This window comes from Salvelinus namaycush, chromosome 12, assembly GCF_016432855.1.
Source record: "Salvelinus namaycush isolate Seneca chromosome 12, SaNama_1.0, whole genome shotgun sequence".
NCBI classification, from domain to species: domain Eukaryota; kingdom Metazoa; phylum Chordata; class Actinopteri; order Salmoniformes; family Salmonidae; genus Salvelinus; species Salvelinus namaycush.
The window spans coordinates 22,584,427-22,610,768 of NC_052318.1; the positions used below are offsets into that span (position 1 = coordinate 22,584,427).

Sequence of the window (26,342 nt, forward strand, 5' to 3'; positions counted from 1 at the left end):
GGCCTGTAGGACCTGCCTTGTTGATAGCGTTGTTAAGGCAGAGTAACGCTTTATTATGGACAGACCTCTCCCCATCCTAGCTACTGTTGCATCAATATTTATTGACCATGACAGTTTACAATCTAGGGTTACTCCAAGCAGTTTAGTCTCCTCAACTGCTCAATTTACACATTATTCATTACAAGATTTAGTTGAGGTTTAGGGTTTAGTGAATATTTGTCCCAAATACAATGCTTTTAGTTTTTTCTTTCTTGCCACCCATTCTTGCCACCCATTCCCATTCACCCATTTCTTGCCACCCATTCTGAAACTGACTACAGCTCTTTGTCTATCAGTGTATCAGTGTTTTGTTACTTTTCATGTTTTGTGCTGATTATGGACCCCAGGAAAAGTAGCTGCTGCTTCTGCAAAAGCTAATATCGTCCATATATACCCTGACTAGAAACCACATGTTTTAATATGACAGTCACCAAAGCAAGTTAAGTGGCATATAGCCTTCATATCCATTTACTAAATAAATAGACATAATTTTGTCTAAACTAATTGCTTTCTACGTACGACACAGCATTTAGCATAAAGCTACTAACCGTTTTCTTTATTTTCTCAATGAAGCTGGTTTCTCGCTGTGGAGTGACTCTAGAGAAAGACAAAGCAGATGTTAAAGGCAAACATCCACATGTTAACTTAGTCATTCAATCTACTAAATGGCTATTACACTGCCTCATATATAAGAGGCCATTTGAGGAGGGAGAGCAGAACATGTTTTTTACTCTGGAATTCTCAACCCCTTCTGACCCCATGGGAGAGATTTTCGTATGAGTCACACCCACTTGCTAACATGTACCACAGTACTGAAATCCCTTCACAAGTCATGGAAAAGCAGAACAGAAATAGCTCAGTTGATCATTGGTAAAAACTTTGAACAAAGACAGTAACTGCGTGTAAAACTCACCAATGAAAATAACATGTCAATTGTCAATGAAATGTGTGCTCCTTAGCAAAGAACATTGGAGGTATCATTTCAAGTTATGCACTTGCAACATAGAATTATCAAGAGGAAGTCCTTCAAGAAGTGACAATTGCTGCATGTGGTGAAAGTATCTTAAGTAAACTTGTACTGCACACACCTGTAATTCAGACTATAGCCTTTTTGATGACAGGATATCATAATCATAACATTCTGCAACATTGATTGTTATTTCTAAAACACTGGTAAGCAGCCTGGGAAGCTGACGTGCAAATTAGCTAATCAAGTCAAATTTTTTCTAACAGTAACACACATTTTCCTGAAGAGCATCAACATGATAGACAGTGAAGAGAGCATAGTTGAACAAGGTGTCACACACACACACACACACACACACACAGAGAGAGAGGGCGACTGACCTGGCTGCTGCTACCTGTCTTTCTTTGGGCAGAGGGAACACACATCCCATGGCTAGAGGCAGTGTTCTTCAGCGCCGCACAGAACACTTGTCTGATCCACAGTGGGACACAATCCAATAAAGCAGTTGAGGAAGAAGCCCCCTCAGAACGGACTAAGGGCTGGCCTCTCCATAGTGAATTATGCCGATGCAGGAGCGATTCTGTCTCTCACTGAACATATGCCAGGGGATAACACAGAGGGAGAGAGGGATATGAGAAAGAGAGAGAGGAGAACGAGAAAGAGAGTGAGGAGAAAGAGCAAGAGAAAAAGGGAGAGAGGAAAGAGAGACAACCCATGACCATTAATTCCTTGAAGTATTTACATTGTATATAACTTACAAGTAATAGCGTAACCATCATCCATGTACATTTTGTTGTTTATTTATTAGCCATTCTCTCTTTTTCTTTTTTTTTCGTATTTATCCTCATTGCATTGTACTGTATTTACTGAAATGCTGTACCACTATTGCTTTGGCAATAACTACAAAAGAGAGAGAGTTTGAGGTTTAAAAAAACCTTTATGTTTGGGAACCAACACAATGAACACTCAAATCAACAAAAACATGGTTAAACATCAATTAAAAACAACACCAAATCTTCCTCCACAGTAACTAAACACAACAACCTCTGAATACCCCATATGCTCATAAACAGCCCTATGTTATTAACCAGTTTGTAACAGGAAAACTCAACCCTCAGTCTCGCTGCCAACATCCCCTCCAGCATGCCCACCACGTCCCCAGACCCCTGTCCCCGAATACTGTTCTTTCGTGTCTTCCAAATTGCTAATTTACAAAGTTAAGTAAGAGAACTACACCCCTTCGACTAAACCTGTACTTTGGCCCAAATATAAACTGTTGGGAAGACAAAACCTCTCCCATAGCTGAGAACCAGCTAGTGATCAGGTCAATCATCCTGAGCAACCTGGGACTCAGCACAGAATGGACACCCCTCCCCAACAGTAGGCTCCAGGTGTACCAGATGCATATTGGTGTCTATAGCTCCATGTATTATCCTCCATTGGAGGTCAGCTGTCCTCTTATCAATAGGCAGTTTATAAAAATACCACCAACAGCCTTTTGGGGAGGCACCTGGACCAAACTGTCAGATGTGTGCGTACTGGTAGCCAAGTCAGGTGCAGGAGAGCAGAGATTTGTGAACAGGCGGACACTTTTTTTAGGCAAAAGTGCAAAACGCGCAAAACAGTCACAAGAATTATGTTTAACAATAAACATCTTCGTGAAAAATAACACAGAAAAAACAAGCCAGTCTGGCGCGTCAACAATACACACGTAACACAAACAATCTTACACAAAGACATGATGGGGAACAGAGGAATAAATACATGTAGATTGATTGGGGAATGAAAACCAGGTGTGCAGGGAACAAGACAAAACAAATGGATACATGAAAAATGGAGTGGCGATGGCTGGAAAGCCGGTGACGCCGACCGCCGCCCGAACAAGGAGAGCCGACTTCGGCGGAAGTCGTGACACAAACACACCAGCTCACCTCCTCCATTTAACCCCTTCCTGGGAAGAAGCACGGGACACTTTTACACATATTATGTACATGGCCTTCTTTCCCACCGCCCAGCTCTGGAAGGAAAGCAGCATCCCCACGTCCTACTCTAATGCCCCCGCCGCAGCACTAACATTCAGCGCAGGAAACACATAATCCAGACCCTCCGTCCACCAATCAGAGTTGGAAGTATCAGTCACATACTGCCGATAAAGTACTGGCAAGGAATCTCAGACCTCAGCTACGACCTTCCTCAGTAGGTGAGATAATCGGATTCCCGCTCTTTCTCCCAGCTCCTCCAACGATATGCTCCTGCTCCGCATCAGATGACACAGCTTGGTACGCCCCACACCTAACAGGCATGAACGTAGGCTGGCTGAACCCACAGCACGGGACTGGATCAGAGGCTCTTCAAAAAGCCACATCCCTGGTGGCGTGCCAGCCTTACGGGACATATCGGACACTCTCCAAGCCTGCATAACAGACTCATAGAATGGAGTCAGGCCAGACAAATCAACCCCCTCTAGTTTTAAGAGGAAAAGGGGCTTGTCTATGCCCAAACAGCCCGCTCTCCTCATCGTGTAGGCTGTATCGACCCAGCTAGAACCGTCACTGTACAACAGTCTCTGGGCTGCTTGAAGCCGCTAAGCCATGATCCTAGAAGAAATATTCACCAGGCCTTGCCCACCCTTGTGCAGTGGCAGGTACAGGGCAGCAACTTTAATCCAATGTTGTCCAGACCAGAAGAAATTGGCAAGGGTCCTCTGAAGCTTTTGTATCAGGCCTCCCGGTGGCTGTAAAATCATTAGTCTTTGCCACAAGGTAGAGGCGGCTAGGTTATTGGCTAGCAGCACCCTTCACCTATAAGACAGCTGGGGTAGCTCCCATTTCCACCTAGACGATCTGGCACACACCTTCTCCACTACACCCTCCCAGTTCTTTTTCTGAAATACATCAGAGCCTAGAAAAAAAAAAAAAAGTCTTCATCCCATCTCTGCCCCACTGGAGCCCCCCTGGTAACCGTGGAGCGAACCCTATCTGAAGCTGACCTGCCCCCAATTAACTCTAGCTAAGGAGGCCCCCTCATACACCTTCAAAAGCGTTTGAGAGAAGCTTAACATCCTCACCCCTTGTAATAAAAACTGTCACGTCATCTTCATACACAGACAGTGCTATCGTAGGTCCCTTCATATCCCCTGGCTCAGAGAAACCAGTAAGCCTTGCTCTTAAAAAACAAAGGATTGGTTCAATTGTCAGACAATATAACTGTCCTGAAATTGGGCATTCCTGCCTGATAACTCTCTGGACAGGGATGGGGCAGCTCAAACCACACCCCCACCTTCACCATACATGAGGCCCCAGCATACAGTAAACTCATCCAAGACAAAAAAACATCCCCAAACCCAAAGGCTTTTCATTGTTTTGAACAAGTACTGGTGGTCCACACGCTCAAAAGCCTTCTCCTGATCCAAAGAAAGCAAACCCACATTCACATCAGACAGTTTACAAATGTCTAAAACATCTCTTATTAGAAATAAGTTATCAACAATAGAGTGGTCAGGTACACAGTAAGACTGGTCCTTGTGGACTAACAGCCCCAGATATTATTTCAACCTGTTTGAGAATCACTTCGATATAATTTGAAATTCTGCACACAGGTTGCCATTTTTTTTGGGGGGGGGGGTGCAACAATGAAAGCACAGCATGTTGACAGGATACAGGAAGAACCCTCATTGAAAGATTCACACCGCACTTCATAAAAATCCCCCCAGTAGACGCCCAAAAGTTGTTATACAACTCAGATGGTAAACCATCAACGCCAGGGGCTCGGCCTGATGAGAGCTGCATAACTGAAATGGACAGCTCCTGAAGAGTAATGTCAGAGTCCAAAGCAGCTCTCTGCTCAGGGCCCAATTGAGGAAGTCCCTGTAACAACCGTTCAGCACACAGAGGATCACAATCCTCCGCCTTATAGAGGGACAGAGTAGAAATCCACGGCATGTTGGCACATCTCACCGCCATCCGTGGTCACCTTCCCATTAGGGAGACAAAGGCAGACCAACTGTATGCGTTGCGATGTCGACTTCCCTAGGTAAAAAACAACGCTAGGAGCATCCATATCCTCGAGGGTAGCAAAGCGAGACCTAATAAAGGCACCCTTCACTCCTTCATGTATAAACAACCTCAGTTCATGTCTCTTGTCCTGTAAGATCATGACTAGTCTGGGGTAATTCTGAGTGAGCAATTTCAATTGAATAGATTTAATGTCCTGTTCAGAGCCCTGTTCAAGAGCCCTCAACCATCCGATCGACAAGACGCTCTTCGTTAAGAAAAACCACCACCGCTTTATTCATCCGCGGCGCATAAGCAACATTTTCAAAGCCTACCTTCTCTCCTACGGTGACCATAAACTCCTCCACAGTGACAGTAGCTTCAGTAACACACCTGAAGCCGTGCCAAAGTGACAGGAACGGCGTCCCCATGTGGGTCGCCATCCCTACCAAAATCAGGGCAATTCCAACAAGAAATACAATATACCTAATTCTACCACTGAAAAAACCCTTAATCGTGCATAGAAAAAGGAAAAACCCCAAGAACACCACTCGCACTTACAATTCCCAGCATGCAGAGAGAGAGGGGGGGAGAAAGGGGGAGAAAGAGAGAGAGAGGAGAAAGAAAGAGAGAGAAGAAAAAAAGAGGAGAAAAAGAGCGGAAAGAGAGGAGAAATAGAGAGAAAGAAAGAGGAGATAAAGGAAAGAGATTAGAGAAAGAGAGGGGAGAAAGAAAGGATAAAGAGGGAGATGAGAAAGAAAGGATAAAGAGGGAGATGAGAAAGCGGAAAAAGTGAGAGACAGAAGAAAGAGATGGAGAATAGAGAGAGAACGAAAGCGAGAGAGAGCGCGAGCGAGGAGAAAGAGAGAGAGGGGAGAAAGAGAGAGAAGAAAGAAAGGAGAAAGAGGGAGAGGAGAACGGAGGAGAGAGGAAAAAGAGAGGAGAAAGAGAGGAGAAAGAGAGAGAGAAGAGAGGAGAAAGCGAGAGCGAGAGGAGAAATAGAGAGAAGAGTGAAAAAGAGAGAGAAGAGCGAAAGAGAGAGGAGAGAGGAGAAAAAAGAGAAAGAGAGAAGAAAGAGAGAAGAGCGAAGAGAGGAGAAAGATAGGAGAAAGTGAGACTGAAATAGAGAGAGATGAGAAAGAGAGAGAACGAGAGAAGAGAGAGAAGAAAGAGAAAGAGAGCGAAAGCGAAAGCGAGAGCAAAAGCAAGCAAGAGAGAGAACGAGAGAGAGAAATGAACTACTAGTGTGTTTTAGCTCTCTCAACACTGTTCCCATTCAGACAGAGAGAGCCAGTGGGCCTGGTATTTTCCCTGTGGAGGGGATTGATCCAAGCGACGCCAACAAAGGAACATAGGCAACAGTCACTGATCAAGCCCCATGCCAAGTCCTGCCTGCCTATTCCGTGGCAGAAGCCAAGTGGAGACAATGAAACAACAAGGCTCTCAGTAACATTGGTGTGAGATGGACTTCTCAAGCATCCACCTTTCAAGGAAACAGAATAAAAACAAACACTTCAAAAACTTTTCACAGCTTCCTCAAATAGCCTCAACCAGTGCCTTATTCAACAGATGAACGCATGTATAGACCTAATCCAGAAAGTTACAAGGAAAAATAAATGAGAAAACAATTAAAACCACTACAATTGCATGTGGCCTGGGCGATGTAGCTTAATTTCCAGGGTATGTTAGAATAAGCTACAGTCATCCAAGACTCTTAAAACCACTTCCAATCATTTTTTCCTTTGAAAAAACAACCACAAATGTAAACTAATGTGACCACACATGCCCCCAGTTAGGCCTACATGAGGTCAACCCATTAAAATGCTGGAACCCCTGACCAGCCCAACCACAGTGTGGTCTAAAGCAGCACATGCACAAGCACACTGCCAATCCCTGCTTTCCACTCAGCTCCAAGTTCCAGGGCATGAAAATAGAAATTACTTTTGGTCACTAGGGTGCGATAAAATGGGAGTGTTCAAATTTAAACTTCCTGGGTTTTTGAGGGGGAAATCTGAGCAAATACACACTAATGTTAAATCAACCTTGATGATTTAAATGAACAGCTAAGCACACAATCTTTAAAGATCGTTGGCACTATCCCACTTCTGACACCAATATAGCGGATATTGACAATGCAACTTCCACTGCCGGTCTCAAACCCGGGTCCCGCAGTGCGTAGGCAAACATACTAACACTGTTCCAATAGCATACACTCTCTTGGGAGTTGGGATTTTACAAATTAGATTGTCAACGAAACCCTACCTAGGCAAGGGTTTCAAAATATTAAATCATAGAATTTTGGTGGAAGAACACTTACACAGTGGTGAGCCTCTTGAATTCTGGGATTGGCCCCTGTCTTCTTGCGTGAGAGGAACCAGTAGATGAGTAGGCCAATGATGAGCGAAAAGAGGAATATGTCCAAGTTCCTGAACAGAGGTTCCTGCTCAACAGGGGCCCACGTCAGGGCCCTCCGGGACCACACTCTCTGCCTCCAAGGGGCCACTCGTTGTCTGACAGGTCAATACTGGCTGCAGCCAGAGCAGAGAAAGGACCCGAGGAAACAATTACATTAACTTGGTGTAAGACTAGGCTACAAGGTAATAATGTAACAAGGGTTGGATAGGTGCATCTATATTGCCTTATTTACATACTTTAATTGAAATATATAAAGAGAAGGAAAAAAATTACCTTATTAGGGTGTGGCTTAAGCTATGGCCATAGCCTATGCAGTGTACTATTCAGGATACCTGTAATATAGTCCTAATGTACTATGCTTTCTGATTACATTTTAGAAAACATTCCAGGTGACAAATGGGTAAATCCATTTGAATTCAATCACTTTGACAGCCTTTCTTTCAAAATGGCTACCCATGTTTTGAATTAAGACTTACAAACTCACATGTTCAGTCTCCCCAAAAAGCTTGTCCATTTCATGTGACATCCATAATTCCTCTTATTTTCTTTATTTCTCCAACATGCCAGAAGTCAGATTTTTGGGGTATACACTCCCCCCAAGTGGTACTGTAGACACACACATCAAAAGTTTCATTCATATTTTGTTTGTCCATCCGTTGTGATTTTGCATGCAAATGTAACATCCAAAACGCTGGAATCACCCCTAAGTAGTATCGGTGTTGACAAGTTGCCTGCTGCTTTAACACATGAATTGACCTGGGCTATGTAGGGCACATTTAATCAGCAGCAGCATAGTTAGTGAGATGAATGTTTGACACAGCTGAGATTCAGTCATGTAGAGATGAGTGACGACTGGGATTTTGACAGCATTTCTCTCCATGGGTATGACAAAATGAAAGGCAGAATGTTGTGCTCTCGGCTCAAGTAGTACTGAGAACCATTTTTGTCTTTCAATATGCCTTTAATTATTCTGTCAGTCACACACACAAAACATTGAAAGATAGATAGCCTGAGGGTAAATTTGCACAGTGGCAAGAAAAAGTATGTGAACCCTTTGGAATTACCTGGATTTCTGCATATATTGGTCATTGAATTTAATCTGATCTTGTGTCACAACAATCACAAAGTCACATCAATAGACAAACATAGTGTGCTTAAACTAATGACACACTAATTATTGTATTTGTCTTGTCTATATTGAATAGATAATTTAAACATTCACAGTGTAGGTTGGAAAAAGTATGTGGCTAATGACTTCTCCAAAAGCTAATTGGAGTCAGGAGTCAGCTAACCTGGAGTCCAATCAATGAGCCGAGATTGGAGACGTTGGTTAGAGCTGCCTTGCCCAATAAAAAACACTCACCAAATTTGAGTTTGCTATTCACAAGAAGCATTGCCTGATGTGAACCATGCCTCAAACAAAAGAGATCTCAGAAGACCTAAGATTAAGAATTGTTGACTTGCATAAAGCTGGAAAGGGTTACAAAAGTATCTCTAAAAGCCTTGATGTTCATCAGTCCACGGTAAGACAAATTGTCTATAAATGGAGAAAGTTCAGCACTGTTGCTACTCTCCCTATGTAACGGTCATCTTGTGGTGAATGAGCGGACCAAGGCGCAGCGGGTGATGAATACATACTGATTTATTATAACAAGACGAAAACACTAATGAACACTAGAACAAACTACAAAAACAATAAACGAAGTCAACAGACCTGAACAAACGAACTTACATATAGACGAAGAACGCATGAAACAGGAACAGACTACCTAAAACAAACGAAACAGTCCCGTGTGGTATACACAGACACAGGAACAATCACCCACAAACAAACAGTGAGAACAGCCTACCTTAATATGGTTCTCAATCAGAGGAAACGTCAAACACCTGCCTCTAATTGAGAACCATATCAGGCAACACCTTAACCCAACATAGAAAACACATAACATAGACTACCCACCCCAACTCACGCCCTGACCAACTAAACACATACAAAAACAACAGAAAACAGGTCAGGAACGTGACACCCTAGGAGTGGCCGTCCTGCAAAGATGACTGCAAGAGCCCAGCGCAGAATTCTCAATGAGGTTAAGAAGAACCCTAGCGTGTCAGCTAAAGACTTACAGAAATCTCTGGAACATGCGAACATCTTTGACGAGTCTACGTACATAAAATACTAAACAAGAATGGTGTTCATGGGAGGACAGGATCATTTTTGCAGGAGAATGTTAGGCTATCTGTCTGCCAATTGAAGCTCAACAGAAGTTGGGTGACGCAACAGGACAACGACCCAAAACACAGAAGTAAATCAACAACAAAATGGCTTCAACAGAAGAAAATACGCCTTCTGGAGTCGCCCAGTCAGAGTCCTGACCTCAACCCAATTGAGATGCTGTGGCATGACCTCAAGAGAGCAGTTCACACCAGACATCCCGAGAATATTGCTGAAATGAAACAGTTTTGTAAAGAGGAATGGTCCAAAATTCCTCCTGACCGTTATGCAGGTCTGATCCGCAACTACAGAAAACGTTTGGTTGAGGTTATTGAGCTAAAGGAGGGTCAACCAGTTATTAAATCCAAGGGTTCACATACTTTTCCCACCCTGCACTGTGAATGTTTACACGGTGTGTTCAATAAAGACATAAACTTACAATTGTTTGTGTTATTAGTTTAAGCCGACTGTGTTTGTCTATTGTTGTGACCTAGATGAAGATCAAATTTGATGACCAACTTATGCAGAAATCCAGGTATATCCAAAGGGTTCACATACTTTTTACCACTGTAATTGAACCACAACATGTATCCCCATTTGGAAAATGTGAGCAAAATATACACATTGTTCTTTTGATTTGCAGTCCATACATACAGCATGCCATGGATAAAGAAAGTAACTGAAAGCTATAGTGTCATACACCTGGTACTTCCAATAAGTTCTGTCATTTTTGATTGACTTCTGTTGCATCACATTGTGCCCATTATAGCATTGTCTGGGGCCAATTTAATGTAAACAAAGGCAAAATGACATATCTATTGCAATTGTTCAATTACACCAATTAAAATGACAATTTAATGTGGTATATATTAAGGTCCATAATAGTTAACTAATAAAAACTCACTGGTGCACACTTCACTATTGTACTTACTGTAGTGTGGTTTCACAAGTCAAATAAACTTGATAAGATACATTGTTCCCTACACTTCCACAAATATCTGTGGTTGGTTGGAAACACAGTGAATGGTTGGCAAGCTTGCTGCTTGCTCACTTCATCCAGTGTTGCAGATGCCCATTTTTTTGCAATATACATGTGTCACGCCCTGACCTTAGAGATCCTTTTTATGTCTCTATTTTGATTTGGTCAGAGCGTGAGTTGGGGTGGGCATTCTATGTTCTGTGTTCTATGTTTTGTATTTCTTTGTTGTTTGGCCGTTGTGGTTCTCAATCAGAGGCAGCTGTCTATCATTGTCTCTGATTGAGAACCATACTTAGGTAGCATGGGTTTTGTGGGTAGGTGTTTTCTGTCTTTGTGTCAGCACCAGACAGTACTGTTTCGTGTTGGTGTATTTTTTGTTATTTTGTCTTAGTGTTCTGAGTTAAAATAAATATCATGAACACGTACCACGCTGCACCTTGGTCCGATCCTTCTCGTTCCGACGACAACCGTTACAACATGATCATTTAGCTAATCTACAACAGACATGCTGCTATGATGTTCACTTTATTAAGAAGATACTTGACACGTTTGAGCTGACAAATTCTTTCTAAAGTCTGACTTCGTCTTCCACCGCTTAGGTTACCCAAAAACCTGTACAAAACAGTGGAGCACACGTGTGTAATCTGTTCAAAGCAGCTAACGTTAGTTCAAGGATCGTGTTGTATAACGTTAACTTACAGGCTACGTGTTGCCTCCATTGTCTTGTAAGGCGACGTCAAATTCATAACCTTTAAGCATATTTGAACATAGTATAAAGTTGAAGTAAAACAAAATACTAATTGAATTCGAACAAAATAGCTACTTTTACCTTCAAGCTGCTCCAGCACAATAAAACATCAGCGAGGCAAATCGCTTTTACATCATTACCATAGTGTGCGCTGGTGTGCTCGCGGTTGTCAGTAGTTACCACCTCCTTATATAGATCAGTGGATACCCCAGCTACAAAGTCAAAATTAGCTTTTAGGTATGCATAAGATTAGCAGTGTGGTTATGGTTAAGGTTAGGTTTAAAATCTGATTTTAAAATTAAGAAGATAAATTGTAGAATTAGACGGGGATTGCTGCTGGCTGCATGGGCTGGGCTCAGTGGTGTAAAAATACTTTGAAGTACACGTAAGTAGTTTTTTGGTATCTGTACTTTACTAATTTTAGTTTTGACTACTTTTACAAAAAAAAATTATGTACTTTTTACTCCAGACATTTTCCCTGACACCCAAAAGTACTTGTTACATTTTTGAATGCTTAGCAGGACAGGAAAATGGTCCAATTCACGCACTTATCAAGAAAACATCCCTGGTCATCCCTACTACCTGATCTGGCGGATTCACTAAACACAAATGCTTTGTTTGTAAATCATGTCTGAGTTTTTGGGTGTGCCCCTGGCTATCCGTAAAATATATATATTTTTTAAATCATGCCATCTGGTTTGCTTAATATAAGAAATTTGAAATTATTTATACTTTTACTTTTGATACTTAAGTACACTTTATCAATTACATTTACTTTATTTAAAACCAAATACTTTTAGACTTTTACTCAAGTATTATTTTACTGGGTGACTTTCACTTTTACTTGAGTCATTTTCTATTAAGGTATCTTTACTTTTACTCAAGTATGACAATTGGGTATTTTTTCCACCACTGGCTGGGCTGACTGTTAGGGGATAAGATTAGGTTAAGGTTAGTGTTAGGAGTCAGGTTAAAGGGTTAGAGTTAGGGGAAGGGTTAGCTAACATGCTAAGTAGTTGCAAAGTAGATAAAAAGTATTAAGTACACTGAACAAAAATATAAACGCAACATGCAACAATTTCAAAGATTTTACTGAGTTTGTATTTATTATGGATCCCCATGATCTTCTCTTAGCTGATGCCTATAAGCTATTCCCTACTCTACTACCACATATCTACAACACAAAACACATGTGTACGTGTGTGTATAGGGCATACGTTATCGTATCGTGTTTGTATGCATGTGTCTGTGCCTATGTTTGTGTTGCTTCACAGTCCCCGCTGTTCCATAAGGTGTATTTTATCATTTTTTCAAATCAAATTTTACTGCTGCATGAGTTACTTGATGTGGAATAGAGTTCCATGTAGTCATGGCTCTATGTAGTACTGTGCGCCTCCCATAGTCTGTACTGGACTTGGGGACAGTGAAGAGACTTCTGGTGGCATGTCTTGTGGGGTATACATGGGTGTCCTAGCTGTGTGCCAGTAGTTCAAACAGACAGCTCGGTGCATTCAACATGTCAATACCTCTCACAAATGCAAGTAGTGATGAAGTCAATCTCTCTTCCACTTTGAGCCAGGAGAGATTGACGTGCATATTATTAATGTTAGCTCTCTACGTACATCCAAGGGCCAGCTGTGCTTCCCTGTTCTGAGCCAATTGCAATTTTCCTAAGTTCCTCTTTGTGGCACCTGATCACATGACTGAACAGCAGTCCAGGTGCGACAAAACTAGGGCCTGTAGGACCTGCCTTGTTGATAGTGCTGTTAAGAATGCAGAGCAACGCTTTATTATGGACAGACTTCTCCCCATCCTAGCTACTGTTGTATCAATATGTTCTATTAGGTAACACTTTATCCACAATATAGCAGGTGGTGTAAAGCCGTAACACATACATTTTTCCAGCAACAGACTATGATTGATAATGTTAAAATCCGCACTGAAGTCTAACAAAACAGTTTATATGGCCCTAATCTATGGATTTCACATGACTGGGAATACAGATATACATCTGTTGGTCACAGATAACTTTTTTTTTTAAAGTAGGGTCGTGGATCAGAAAACCAGTCAGCACCACACATCTCCTTTGCATAGAGTTAATCCGGGTGTTGATTGTAGCCTGTGGAATGTTGTCCCACTCCTCTTCAATGGCTGTGTGAAGTTCCTGGATATTGGCGGGAACTGGAACACGTTGTTGTACACATCGATCCAAAGCATCCCAAACATACTCAATAGGTGTCTTGTCTGGTGAGTATGCAGGCCATGGAAGAACTGGGACATGTTCAGCTTTCAGATTCCAGGGTTGTGCAAACCCACAGTTTCATCAGCTGTCCGGGTGGCTGGTCTCAGACGATCCCACAGGTGAAGAAGCCGGATGTGGAGGTCCTGGGCTGGCGTAGTTACACGTGGTCTGTGGTTTTGAGGTCGGTTGGACGTACTGCCAAATTTTCTAAAACGATGTTGGTAGAAAAATGTACTTTCAATTCTCTGGCAACAGCTCTGGTGGGCATTCCTGCAGTCAGTATGCCAATTGCATGCTCCCTCAAAACTTGAGACATCTGTGGCATTGTGTTGTGTGACAAAACTGCACATTTTAGAGTGGCCTTTAATTTTCCTCAGCACAAGGTGCACCTGTGTAGTGATAATGCTGTTTAATCAGCTTCTTGATATGCCTGTCAGGTGGGTGGATTATCTTGGCAAAGGAGAAATGCTCACTAACAGGGATGTAAACAAATGTGTGCACAAAATGTGAGACAAATATGCTTTTTGTGCGTATGGAACATATCTGGTATATTTTATTTCAGCTCATGAAACATAGGACCAACACTTTAGAAGTTGCTTTCATATTTTTGTTCAGTGTAGTTGCAAAGTTGCTAATTAGGTCAAATGCTAAAGTTGTTCATGATGAGATTAGAACACACAACCTTTGGGTTGCTAGACATTCATTTTTGCTTTACCAAACTTAATATATCATACTAATTTGAATGTCCTGGGTTTACGTTTACTATGTTACGTCTAATCAATGTAATGTAACATAAAGTAACATATCATACTAAATGAAGTGGCAAGGATTTTTGTTAAAGGTGCACTATGCAGAAATCACTTCATTATTTCCTGGTTGCAAAAATTCTAATAGTTTGCCTAATTTCCATTTATTTGACAAAACAAGCAAGTATAGTGTAGGGAATAATTTTACCATCTAAACCACTGTGAAATATATTTTCCATAACCAAAAATATTATATTTTCAGTTTGAAGCTGGTTTACAAAACCAAAAGTAAAAGACGCAAAACGAAACTTAAGAATGGGAAGCATATAGAAGAGATCTACTGCGTCTTTCAAGTAATCGACAGATCTATAACTCATATTTCTATGTGAATTTGGTCCACTCACCCAAAAAGTTACATATTGGAGCTTTAAATATAATAAGTTTGCTCTGAGACCAGGCTAAACATTTTGGTTGCTAGAGTTTTGCTTAATATACACACACCCATTCACCCCAGCCAACCACCCTGTTTTTTGTTTTTTTTATCCGCCGTCTCCCCGCAAGAGGCCTTTTGCCTTTTGTTAGGCCGTCATTGTAAATAAGAACTTGTTCTTAATAATTTTATATTTAAACTTTAATGGCGTAGGGACGTCGCAAAGACCCTGGCTGTGCCTGTGTCCAATCCACCTGGTCCTGCTACCTATCCTGTGCTGCTGACTACCTGGCGTGCCATAGAATGATGTCCGACTGCCATGCCCCTTACCATCACACCCACATACATTGAATTCCTAAAACATGCACACTATTCATTATGGGTTTTAGGCTGAATATCTGTAAAACACTTGCTGATGTCATAAGGGCTTTAGAAAATAAATGTGTTTGATTGAAGTGTGCTGCCTTCCATTTCCTTATACATTATCAGATAAAATTCCCTTATAAGATCCAATTTGTTTTATTGATATTATTTATTGACTATTAATTACACTTCAGATTGCACAAATTTATGAACATATAATTTAATAAACCTCTAAACAAAACTATCATTACATTAATTGCATGTTGCATCTGGGGAGAAAAATACATGTATTTTACTCTTAATCTAATTTTTACTTCATAATTTCACTTCATAAATCTTTAATCTTTCTTATTAAAACTGTGAATAATGTTCTGTAAATGAGTTCATGGCAACAAATACAATACATGTAATTTTGAAACTATCAGACCAAAGATGAAAAAATGTACTGATACAACCTGATTGGGTGAACGCGTTACGCAACAACATCCGGGACTAGCATTAGCCACTCTAGCATGGTGCTGGAAAACGGCTTCATAAAGAAAGTATGCATATTTTCAGTTTTTTCCGCCTTCTCGCCATTAAATCGATTTAAGGTTTGAAAACAGACTCCTTTGCAGCCTGAATTAAGAATATTTTATGTACGAACCAGTCCACAGGGGATATGAATGTATAGCCGGCTGCACACATTCCCTTTGGATGGTAAGATGAAACGACTCGATATCGCCATCTGCCTGCCTTTGGGCTACAGTGAAATGTGATAACGCCATGTACCTGAAAGGTCCTAAAATTGAATTAAATAGGATGGTTGATGTCAAAGTGAGTTCTATCAAACCATCGAGAAGAACACTATCCATCTTCAAAATAGTATCAGCCAAGAAGAAAGTAAAATTGTCAACATATCAGTGGTAATACGCATGGCATAGTCTCCTGATGAGACATTTAATGAACAAAGCACAGACTCAGTCAGTGGCTTATTATTGCAGTGAGCTCTCTTTTGACACAGCTGAACATGTAGACAGTTTAGTGACTGTCAGTGCAAGGCATGTAATTCTCTTCCACTATAATATCTCCAACCTATTCAGGTAATCTCACACACAATTAAATCATACGATGCTGAAAGTGACAAGCTGCATTTCTCAGAAAAACAAAGAACAATGTGGTTCAACATTTTTACTCAAAACGAAACACATTAGATAAAATGGTGCAACAGAAAAAAGTAAACGTTTACAAGACAAACACATAAAATAGACATAAAAAGCATATTAGTATAAAACACCTTTTGCACATATTCTTTTGAATAAATTGTTGGGTTCATAACAATGTCTAGTTATCTTTCTCTTCAAGTCTTATAGGCTCTTGGACTTGTCTTGGTTGTGGATGTACTTATGGTAGACTACTCCAAGTGTGGTGGAGAAGTTCCCCATGAACAAGACAAGGTAGGAGCAGCCACACATGAAGACCTGTAGGGTGGGGAGGGAGGACAGGTTAGGAATACTGTTGCAAATGTTCACTTTAAATTTGACAGTCAACAAAATAAACAACAAAAAACTAAAGGAGCTTGCCACATATTAATATAAGTTTCATTCATTTCTCTGTGAAATGAAAAGAGCATCTGTGAAATGCACTGACTTGCCACTCTTTACACTCTGGGAGCTGGGCCATCCTGAACAGTGTTAGGCCATTGTAAAGCTGCCAGAACTACAAACACACAGAACATAGTGGTGTCACTCTGCAGAAACAACAATATCCAGAAATAACTTTTGTACTTTCAATAACCCCCCCGCTGCTGATACTCACATGACCAAAGAACAGGAAGGGCAGAAGGAAGGTCAGGCCTCGCCACATCCACGACTGGAAACCCTCTGAGGTGGTGGAATGTTTGTTTACGTCACTAAATACACTACATGACCAAAGTATGTGGGCACCTGCTCGTCGAACATCTCATTCCCAAATCATGGGCATTAATATGGAGGTGGTCCCCCCTTTGCTGCTATAACAGCCTCCACTCTTCTTGGAAGGCTTTCCACTAGATGTTGAAACATTGCTTCCAATCATACACAAGAGGATTAGTGAGGTAGGGCACTGATGATGGGCGATTAGGCCTGGCTCGCAGTCAGCATTCCAATTCATTCCAAAGGTGTTAGATGGGGTTGAGGTCAGGGCTCTGTGCAGGCCAGTCAAGTTCTTCCACACTGATCTCGACAAACCATTTCTGTATAGACCTCGCTTTGTCCACGGGGGCATTGTCATGCTGATACAGGAAAGGGCCTTCACCAAACTGTTGCCACAAAGTTGGAAGCCCAAAATCATCTAGATCGTCATTGTATGCTGTAGTCTTAAGATTTCCCCTCACTGGAACTAATAGCCCCGAACCATTATTCCTCCTCCACCAAACTTTACAGTTGGCACTATGCATTGGGGCAGGTAGAGTTCTCCTGGCATCCGCCAAACCCAGATTCGTCCGTCGGGCTGCCAGAGAACGCGTTTCCACTGCTCCAGTATCCAATGGCGGTGAGCTTTACACCACTCTAGCTGACGCTTGGCATTGTGCATGGTGATCTTAGGCTTGTGTGCGGCTGCTTGGCCATGGAAACCCATTTCAAGAAGCTCCAGGCGAACAGTTCTTGTGCTGACGTTGCTTCCAGAGGCAATTTGGAAGTAGCGTTGTAACCGAGAACAGACGGTTTTTACACACTACGCGTTTCAGCACTCGGCGGTCCCGTTCTGTGAGCTTGTGTGGCCTACCACTTCACGGCTGACCTGTTGTTGCTCCTAGACGTTTCCACATCACAATAACAGCACTTACAGTTGACCGGAGCAGCTCTACCAGGGCAGAAATTTGACGAACTGACTTGTTGGAAAGGTGGTATTCTACGACGGTGCCACGTTGAAAGTCACTGAGCTCTTCATTAAGGCCATTCTACTGCCAACGTTAGTCTATGGAGATTGCATGGCTGTGTGCTCGATTTTATACACCTGTCAGCAACGGGTGTCAAACTAATTTGAAGGGGTGTCCACATACTTTTGTATATATAGTGTATATGGAATGCTCATATAATAACCATACAATACCAGTAAACATGTACGATACAGCTGCAAACTACACTATGTGTTGATGATGATATCAGGTCAATGAGGAGTGATGGAGGAGGATGCGTTTTTGTAATTTTGGTCATGTTACTCTTAAACACGTGATCAGTGAGTAGTCATGATGACACACAACAATATGTGACTTCTCACTCACCAACTGTCAAGTCCATGTTGTGACTCTCTCCCAGGGCTCGAAGTCTGTACAGACAGCCACTCTGGTAATAGTACTGGAGAAACTGGACAAAACCTATTTTGCACAGACAACACAACAACAGAAGTGTACTGTATTAATACTGACACTGTTCTATTTCGTCCCAGGTTTCAGGTCAATCCCATTTCAAAGGTGAATTAATTGAAATGCCTATTCAAAAGTTGAATAGTGCCATTTGTTTTCAATAATGATAGCTTCATATTAAAAACAACTGTATGTGATTTACGCCATAGTCATTCTATCTCACACTTAAAGATATTACAGTTGTGTCTTACTTTGGTACAAGCAGTAGGTGAGAAACTGATTCCTGAACATCTGGTAGAGTATGCCTTCTGGCCTGTAGGACGGACAGGGCAGTTAGATAAGTACTATGGTGCAAATTACATTATAGCCAATCAGAGGTAAAAAAAAAATGCATTTGGGTTGAAGGTCAACAAGCTACCTAATCTGTTCTTCTTGTCTTGTGCACTCATAAATATGGTAATAAAAATGGTAACATGGTAACTTACTAAAACTCCAGGCCTCTGGGGCTGCAGTGTTCAGTGTCTCCCTCGTGCTTAATTTGATCACACGCCCAGCCATAGTTAGAGTGATATCATATTGCAGATGTAGAACATTGGGGAGCACTTACCAAGTCAGCATCACTCCAGACAGGAAGCAGAACACATAGTGATGAAACACCCACCAACCCTTGATCCTGAAGGAACAAACAAACAAGTCACACCAAGATCTACAGTGGGGCAAAAAAGTATTTAGTCAGCCACCAATTGTGCAAGTTCTCCCACTTAAAAAGATGAGAGAGGCCTGTAATTTTCATCATAGGTACACTTCAACTATGACAGACAAAATGAGAAAAAAAATCCAGAAAATCACATTGTAGGATTTTTAATGAATTTATTTGCAAATTATGGTGGAAAATAAGTATTTGGTCACCTACAAACAAGCAAGATTTCTGGCTCTCACAGACCTGTAACTTCTTCTTTAAGAGGCTCCTCTGTCCTCCACTCGTTACCTGTATTAATGGCACCTGTTTGAACTTGTTATCAGTATAAAAGACACCTGTCCACAACCTCAAACAGTCACACTCCAAACTCCACTATGGCCAAGACCAAAGAGCTGTCAAAGGACACCAGAAACAAAATTGTAGACCTGCACCAGGCTGGGAAGACTGAATCTGCAATAGGTAAGCAGCTTGGTTTGAAGAAATCAACTGTGGGAGCAATTATTAGGAAATGGAAGACATACAAGACCACTGATAATCTCCCTCGATCTGGGGCTCCACGCAAGATCTCACCCCGTGGGGTCAAAATGATCACAAGAACGGTGAGCAAAAATCTCAGAACCACACGGGGACCTAGTGAATGACCTGCAGAGAGCTGGGACCAAATTAACAAAGCCTACCATCAGTAACACACTACGCCGCCAGGGACTCAAATCCTGCAGTGCCAGACGTGTCCCCCTGCTTAAGCCAGTACATGTCCAGGCCCGTCTGAAGTTTGCTAGAGAACATTTGGATGATCCAGAAGAAGATTGGGAGAATGTCATATGGTCAGATGAAACCAAAATATAACTTTTTGGTAAAAATTCAACTCGTCGTGTTTAGAGGACAAAGAATGCTGAGTTGCATCCAAAGAACACCATACCTACTGTGAAGCATGGGGTTGGAAACATCATGCTTTGGGGCTGTTTTTCTGCAAAGGGACCAGGACGACTGATCCGTGTAAAGGAAAGAATGAATGGGGCCATGTATCGTGAGATTTTGAGTGAAAACCTCCTTCCATCAGCAAGGGCATTGAAGATGAAACGTGGCTGGGTCTTTCAGCATGACAATGATCCCAAACACACCGCCCGGGCAACGAAGGAGTGGCTTCGTAAGTAGCATTTCAAGGTCCTGGAGTGGCCTAGCCAGTCTCCAGATCTCAACCCCATAGAAAATCTTTGGAGGGAGTTGAAAGTCCGTGTTGCCCAGCAACAGCCCCAAAACATCACTGCTCTAGAGGAGATCTGCATGGAGGAATGGGCCAAAATACCAGCAACAGTGTGTGAAAACCTTGTGAAGACTTACAGAAAACGTTTGACCTCTGTCATTGCCAACAAAGGGTATATAACAAAGTATTGAGATAAACTTTTGTTATTGACCAAATACTTATTTTCCACCATAATTTGCAAATAAATTCATAAAAAATCCTACAATGTGATTTTCTGGATTTTTTTTCTCATTTTGTCTGTCATAGTTGAAGTGTACCTATGATGAAAATTACAGGCCTCTCTCATCTTTTTAAGTGGGAGAACTTGCACAATTGGTGACTAAATACTTTTTTGCCCCACTGTATGTACAGGCCACAGCGAATAAATAGCTAGAATGGACAGTACATATGAGATATAATAAGTGTATTATACATGCAGGATTGTACATCAATGTACAGTAGTTAGTATCAATTCAGGACTGCCGTGTGTGATGTAAAAAAGCTCACAGCATAAAAATCCTAATAAAATTGAATTGTGAAGATTTTTACATCACACACTGTGCAGGTATACGGAAGACGACAAAGAAAAATAGTATCGTATAGAAGTCAATCTATAGTGCAGACAAAGTATCCTTGTGTTTCACACAAGAGATGGCATATGCTGAGGGGACAAAGCAGCATCAACATGCCTCCATGTAATGAGGCTGACACAGACAAGGTGCTGTTTCATTGGACCACTGTTGTAGCGCAAACACACAGTGGTGCAGTGTCTTCAGCTGAATGCAAACACACACCAGCAGTATGAAGTGCTGACTACTGACCTGGAGCCATTGCTAATGAGGATACTCTCCCGAATGGTCAGTGTGCAGTAGTACCACACCAGCAGGAAGTTGAAGAGAGCGTCTAAGGCTCTGCCAAACAAAGACGGACACAACCACAAACACTAGTTCACCAAGTTCACAGTTAAGTTCACAGAGTTCAGAGTCAAAGACAAACAGGAGCAAACGTAATTTTTTGGTATTAGTGCATAATAACAATATATTACAGCTAATAATACATACAATAGTGGAATGTTTTTAATGAGTTGCTAATTTTAGCGTAGCCTAGTGGTTAGAGCGTTGGACTAGTAACTGAAAGGTTGCAAGATCGAATCCCCGAGCTGACAAGGTACAAATCTGTCGTTCTGCCCCTGAACAAGGCAGTTAACCCACTGTTCCTAGGCCGTCATTGAAAATAATAATTTGTTCTTAACTGACTTGCCTAGTTAAATAAAGGTAAAATAAAATAAAAAATCTAAATAAATATGGATTGTCAATAAAATGGTATATGAGAGGTTACTCACCTGTAACTGAATACAAAGCGACATGTGAATGAGAAGACGAGGAGTAGGACGGTGAGGACCAATTTGAATTTCTCATATTCATCTTTGTAGGCAAATCTTGTGGCGAGAGAACAGAGAAAAAGCATCTGTTATGTTCACCAAGAGGCAAACAGTTATGAGTTCAGTTTGAGTATGAGTTCTCATTGTCATGTTATGACTTCATTATTACATTGCAATAGATTTGTTAAATTACTTTAAAGCTCTTACTTGGAGTGTTTGTTGAGCAATGTTACATTCACGTTCCCAAGAACGAGACTGAGGTATAACCTGTACAGCAAAGGGGAGAGAATTTTATCAAGAAAATAATTGTCTACAAATCTTCTCTAATAGAGAGCCAAACTCACTTTGTCTAGTTGAGAGCCAACCCGTATCAAGCTAAACTGTTTTACACTGACAGTTTGGACTACACACTATGTGCTTAAGGTGTGTTGTAGTAGATAGCCTAACACCGAGACGGTAGCCGCTCGCTATGCAAAAGACGCCTATATTTGTTTTACCCATTCTTCTTTGGCAGGAAAGACTCCATTTCAAAGAAAACATTTGGTCTGTCCTTGATAGATTCCTGGATCCCATCTATTGTATTAATTTCCTCTGGACTCAGTGTTTCTTTGCATCTAAAGAGGAAAAGGACAACATGATTTAGTAATAAGTCCAAAGCGGACCAATAGAATAACGAGAATTATGACTAATACACTGTGATTACTAGATAACATTGAAAAATGTGAGGTTCCATGTGTCCTATTACATCAACTGTGCTTGATACTCACTCTTCCAGCGACACCGTGAGCTCTTTTAATTTCTTCCTCTGTCGTGCTATGGCATTGGAACAGCTGTCTTGTAGCTTGGAGACCTCCTCAAGCTTCTGTTTATACAGACGGTGAGTCTCCTAGAGGAAAATAGAGATGGTAAGAACAATTTTGCATCTCTATGGTGCATATGCAGCACACTGTATCATCTCAGTCACTCAGCAATGTGGTTGCACTAGATATGATGGGATATTTCACTGACACTTATTGTCATTGCACGTAACATTAGTATGACCATACAGCTGTATTAAAGCTTGCTTGTGCTGAGCCTATTCATTTTGTTTAGGCTAAGTTTTACAATCTACCTTGACATTTGTACGGACCTAATCGGATGTGGCCTAGGTCTCACACTTTGGAAATTATGGAAATCAATTTCAAAATGTTGGTCTAGTTGTACTGCTTGCTTGTGAGGCTTCCAATGCAGCCATTTTTATCTCAATACCAACAACTTTCGGGGTAACAATGAAGTACCTTACTGTGATTGTTTTTAATTAAAATGGTCAAAAAGAAAACAAAAATAGCTTCTTAGCAAAGAGCAATTTCTCGAGCAAGAATTTTGCTTGGACTGTCTGGGAGTCATCTGAGTATGGAGGAGAAAAGAGAAAACTAGCTTTTATTGACAGAGAGGTTTGGAACTCTTGGTCTATAACTAATTTACCGCCTGGTGATGTCACCTGGCAGGCCAAAACTCCATCCCACCACAACAGGCTAACATTTTAGGCAGTCTTTTCAACCAGCTCTTACACTAAAAGAGCATTGTTGTAATTTCACAGTATTATTCCAACCTCATAGTGGAAATATATAAAACAGAGGAAAATCACATTGACAGCACTGGGCCTTTAAAAAATAAGAAAAGTGATAGCTACTGATCTGTGGGTCCTCCAATGTTATAACTTCTCAAGAGTTTATGTCAATTTACAGTGATAAGTTGTATTAGAAAATTAAATTAGTTCCAAATATATTTGATAGCAATAGCTTTTGTAGGTAGAAATCAGTTACTCTGGAAGCAGCCTAATATCACCAGGTTGTATACAGAACGTGTTTGATATCATAGTGGAATTTAATATGATATATTTAAGCAATTAGGCCCAAGGAAGTGTGGTATATGGCCAATATACCACAGCTAAGGGTTGATCTTAAGCACGACACAACGCAGAGTGCCTGGACACAGCCCTTAGCCGTGGTATATTGGCCATATACCACAAACCCCCGAGGTGCCTTACTGCTATTATAAACTGGTTACCAACGTAATTAGAGCAGTAAAAATAAATGTTTTGTCATACTCGTGGTATACGGTCTGATATACCAAAGCTGTCCACCAATCAGCATTCAGGCCTCGAACCACACAGAGTATAAAGTATGATATATTACATGTATTCAATTTAGTATTGTACTGTGGTATGATTGTTGAATGTATTTTGGGAAATTAATAATTATATGTCAAGGTACATTTAAAAAGAAAAAACTGTTTACGACATTGTTATGCCTGTCCAACTACTGCTGTAATCCTGTGATAAGAATCTGTGTGCCAGTTTTTGTTTAATAAAATAAAATACATATCCTAAAAAATTAAATCAGATGATCAAAACAGCTTTCAAACAGATTTCTGCTGCAGTTGCTTTCAACAAGTTTTTGGTCTGGAGTGGTCCATAAAATTATCCTACTGAAGAACCTTCATTCTTGCATTCTTTCTTGGGTGTGCTAGCTAGCCAGCTAGGTTGACGGTTTGCCAGAGCAGTGGCAAACTGAATGTGGACAGCTTGTTTATGAATACCCAATGCCATTAATAATTCCCATGACATTTCGTTAGATTACTATTTCAATGAACTCGCTAACATTAGTCAGTTCAAGATTGTAAAATGTGCAATCACAGCTAGCTAGCCTACAAGTACATGTTTCTGGATTGGCGAGCATTTGCTGCCAACGTTACCTACCTAGCTAGCTGTCGTAAACACACATTGTGCGGGTTAGCTCGTTTATGGGCGACTGGCTGTAGCGAATTGGCGAACCGCTAACTTGAAGTCAGCAAGTTTGTAGGAAATATACTTTTCTAAAAACATACCCCTTACCTGGACCCGTTGAAAGTCCTTTTCCAGACCCTCCCACTCCTGTAAGCAATCAGCCAAACTAGTTTGGTTGAATAACATTGTATTCCTATGTGGGCAAAGGCAAGAACACAAGAAATGTCAGCTGTGCAACAGTTGTAAGACCTATCACTTCGAGGACACCTCATCCAACTCTGTTTATCCAATGAGGTGTCCCGATTCATTTCTTGAAGTTTTCACCGCCCACGCGTGAGCCAATGAACGCCTTCGAACAATAGAACAGCTGCTTGGGTGACTGTTAATACCGTATTTTTTTGCGCAAGATCATGGTGTCCTCAGTGGCGGAAAAAGTTCCCACCCGACACGATTGTCTCGTTTTTTAAATGAATGGATTGCCAGGGGCACACTCCAACACTCCAACATAATTTTTAAAAAATGTGTGTTTAGTGAGTCGCCAGATCAGAGGCAGTAGGGATGACCAGGAATGTTCTCTTGATAAGTGCGTGAATTGGACAATTTTCCTGTCCTGCTAAGCATTCAAAATGTAAGGAGTACTTTTGGGTGTCAGGGAAATTGTATGGAGTAAAAAGTACATTATTTACTTTAGGAATGTAGTAAAGTAAAAGTTGTCAAAAATATAAATAGTAACGTAAAGTACAGATATCCCAAAAAACGACTTTAGTAGTACTTTAAAGTATTTTTACTTAAGTACTTTACACCACTGGGTGTGCCACTGGACCTTATCATTACATTGATTACATAATCCTGACAAGTTGTCATTCAGCATTCCTATGAAATTCTCAGGGCCTATGATTCCAGAATATCAGCAGGACAAATGTATCACTATGATTCCAGAATATCAGCAGGACAAATGTATCAATGTGTATAAGTTGTTTTAGCTGCACCGATGCCTGGGCCTTCAGAAATAATAATATTGCATTACATATGTGTAACGTCCTGACCAGAGTTCTTATGTGTTTTGCTTGTTTAGTGTTGGTCAGGACGTGAGCTGGGTGGGAATTCTATGTTGTGTGTCTAGTTTGTCTGTTTCTGTGTCCAGCCTAATATGGTTCTCAATCAGAGGCAGATGTCAATCGTTGTCCCTGATTGAGAATCATATACAGGTGGCTTGTTTTGTGTTGGGGATTGTGGGTGGTTGTTTCCTGTCTCTGTGTTTTGTCTGCACCAGATAGGTCTGTCTCGGTTTTTTCACATTTGTTATTTTGTATGTTGTTTGTAGTGTTTCACTTGTTCTTTAATTAAACATGTTGAACACTAGCCGCGCTGCACTTTGGTCCTCTCCTTCACCCCTGGAAGAAAGCCGTTACAGAACCACCCACCAAACTCGGACCAAGCAGCGTGGCAACAGGCAACAGCGGCAGCAGCAGCAGCAGCGGGAGCTAGCAAGGCAGAGTGGCTGGAAGCCCGAGAGGCTCCCCAAAACATTTCTTGGGGGGGAAGACACGGGGAGTATGGCTGGGTCAAGTGGGAGATTTGAGCCAGTTCCCCGTGCTTACCAGAAGGAGCAGTGGGCTAAATTGAGGTACGAGTCGGAGAATGTGGAGGAGTTATTGGACAGATTGGAGGAAAGTGAAAGGATGGGAGATTATGAGACATTTGATGAGTTGTTGGTGATATTGGGGGAGAGCGAAGAGAGAGAGATGTTGGTTTGGCGTAGTATACACGGTACTCGCCCTGAGGTGTGTGAT

The 26,342-nt window shown here is 41.4% G+C and overlaps 1 protein-coding gene and 1 pseudogene across 4 annotated transcripts; both read right to left on the reverse strand.

Annotated features, from left to right (window-relative positions):
• LOC120057437 overlaps positions 1-7,927 on the reverse strand; it is a 26,820-nt pseudogene extending 18,893 nt beyond the window's left edge.
• On the reverse strand, positions 1,449-24,833 carry tmem120a (transmembrane protein 120A). Of its 4 annotated transcripts, none has more exons than XM_039005324.1 (12): positions 24,658-24,832; positions 22,550-22,668; positions 22,280-22,396; positions 21,990-22,049; positions 21,744-21,839; positions 21,223-21,312; positions 19,066-19,131; positions 18,710-18,771; positions 18,378-18,470; positions 16,931-16,995; positions 16,763-16,831; positions 16,092-16,593 (listed from the first exon to the last, which is right to left on the reverse strand). In XM_039005324.1, the coding sequence occupies exons 1-12, from the start codon at positions 24,733-24,735 to the stop codon at positions 16,480-16,482; spliced, it is 1,029 nt and encodes a 342-aa protein (XP_038861252.1). In that variant the 5' UTR covers positions 24,736-24,832; the 3' UTR covers positions 16,092-16,479. The 4 variants fall into 4 exon arrangements, 3 of the variants coding, with proteins under 3 accessions (XP_038861252.1, XP_038861255.1, XP_038861253.1); XM_039005327.1 differs by lacking the exon at positions 24,658-24,832 and adding an exon at positions 24,523-24,630; XR_005477865.1 differs by lacking the exons at positions 16,092-16,593; positions 16,763-16,831; positions 16,931-16,995 and adding exons at positions 1,449-1,596; positions 7,316-8,019 and having other exon boundaries at positions 24,658-24,833.
• Between the last annotated feature and the right edge of the window lie 1,509 nt (positions 24,834-26,342).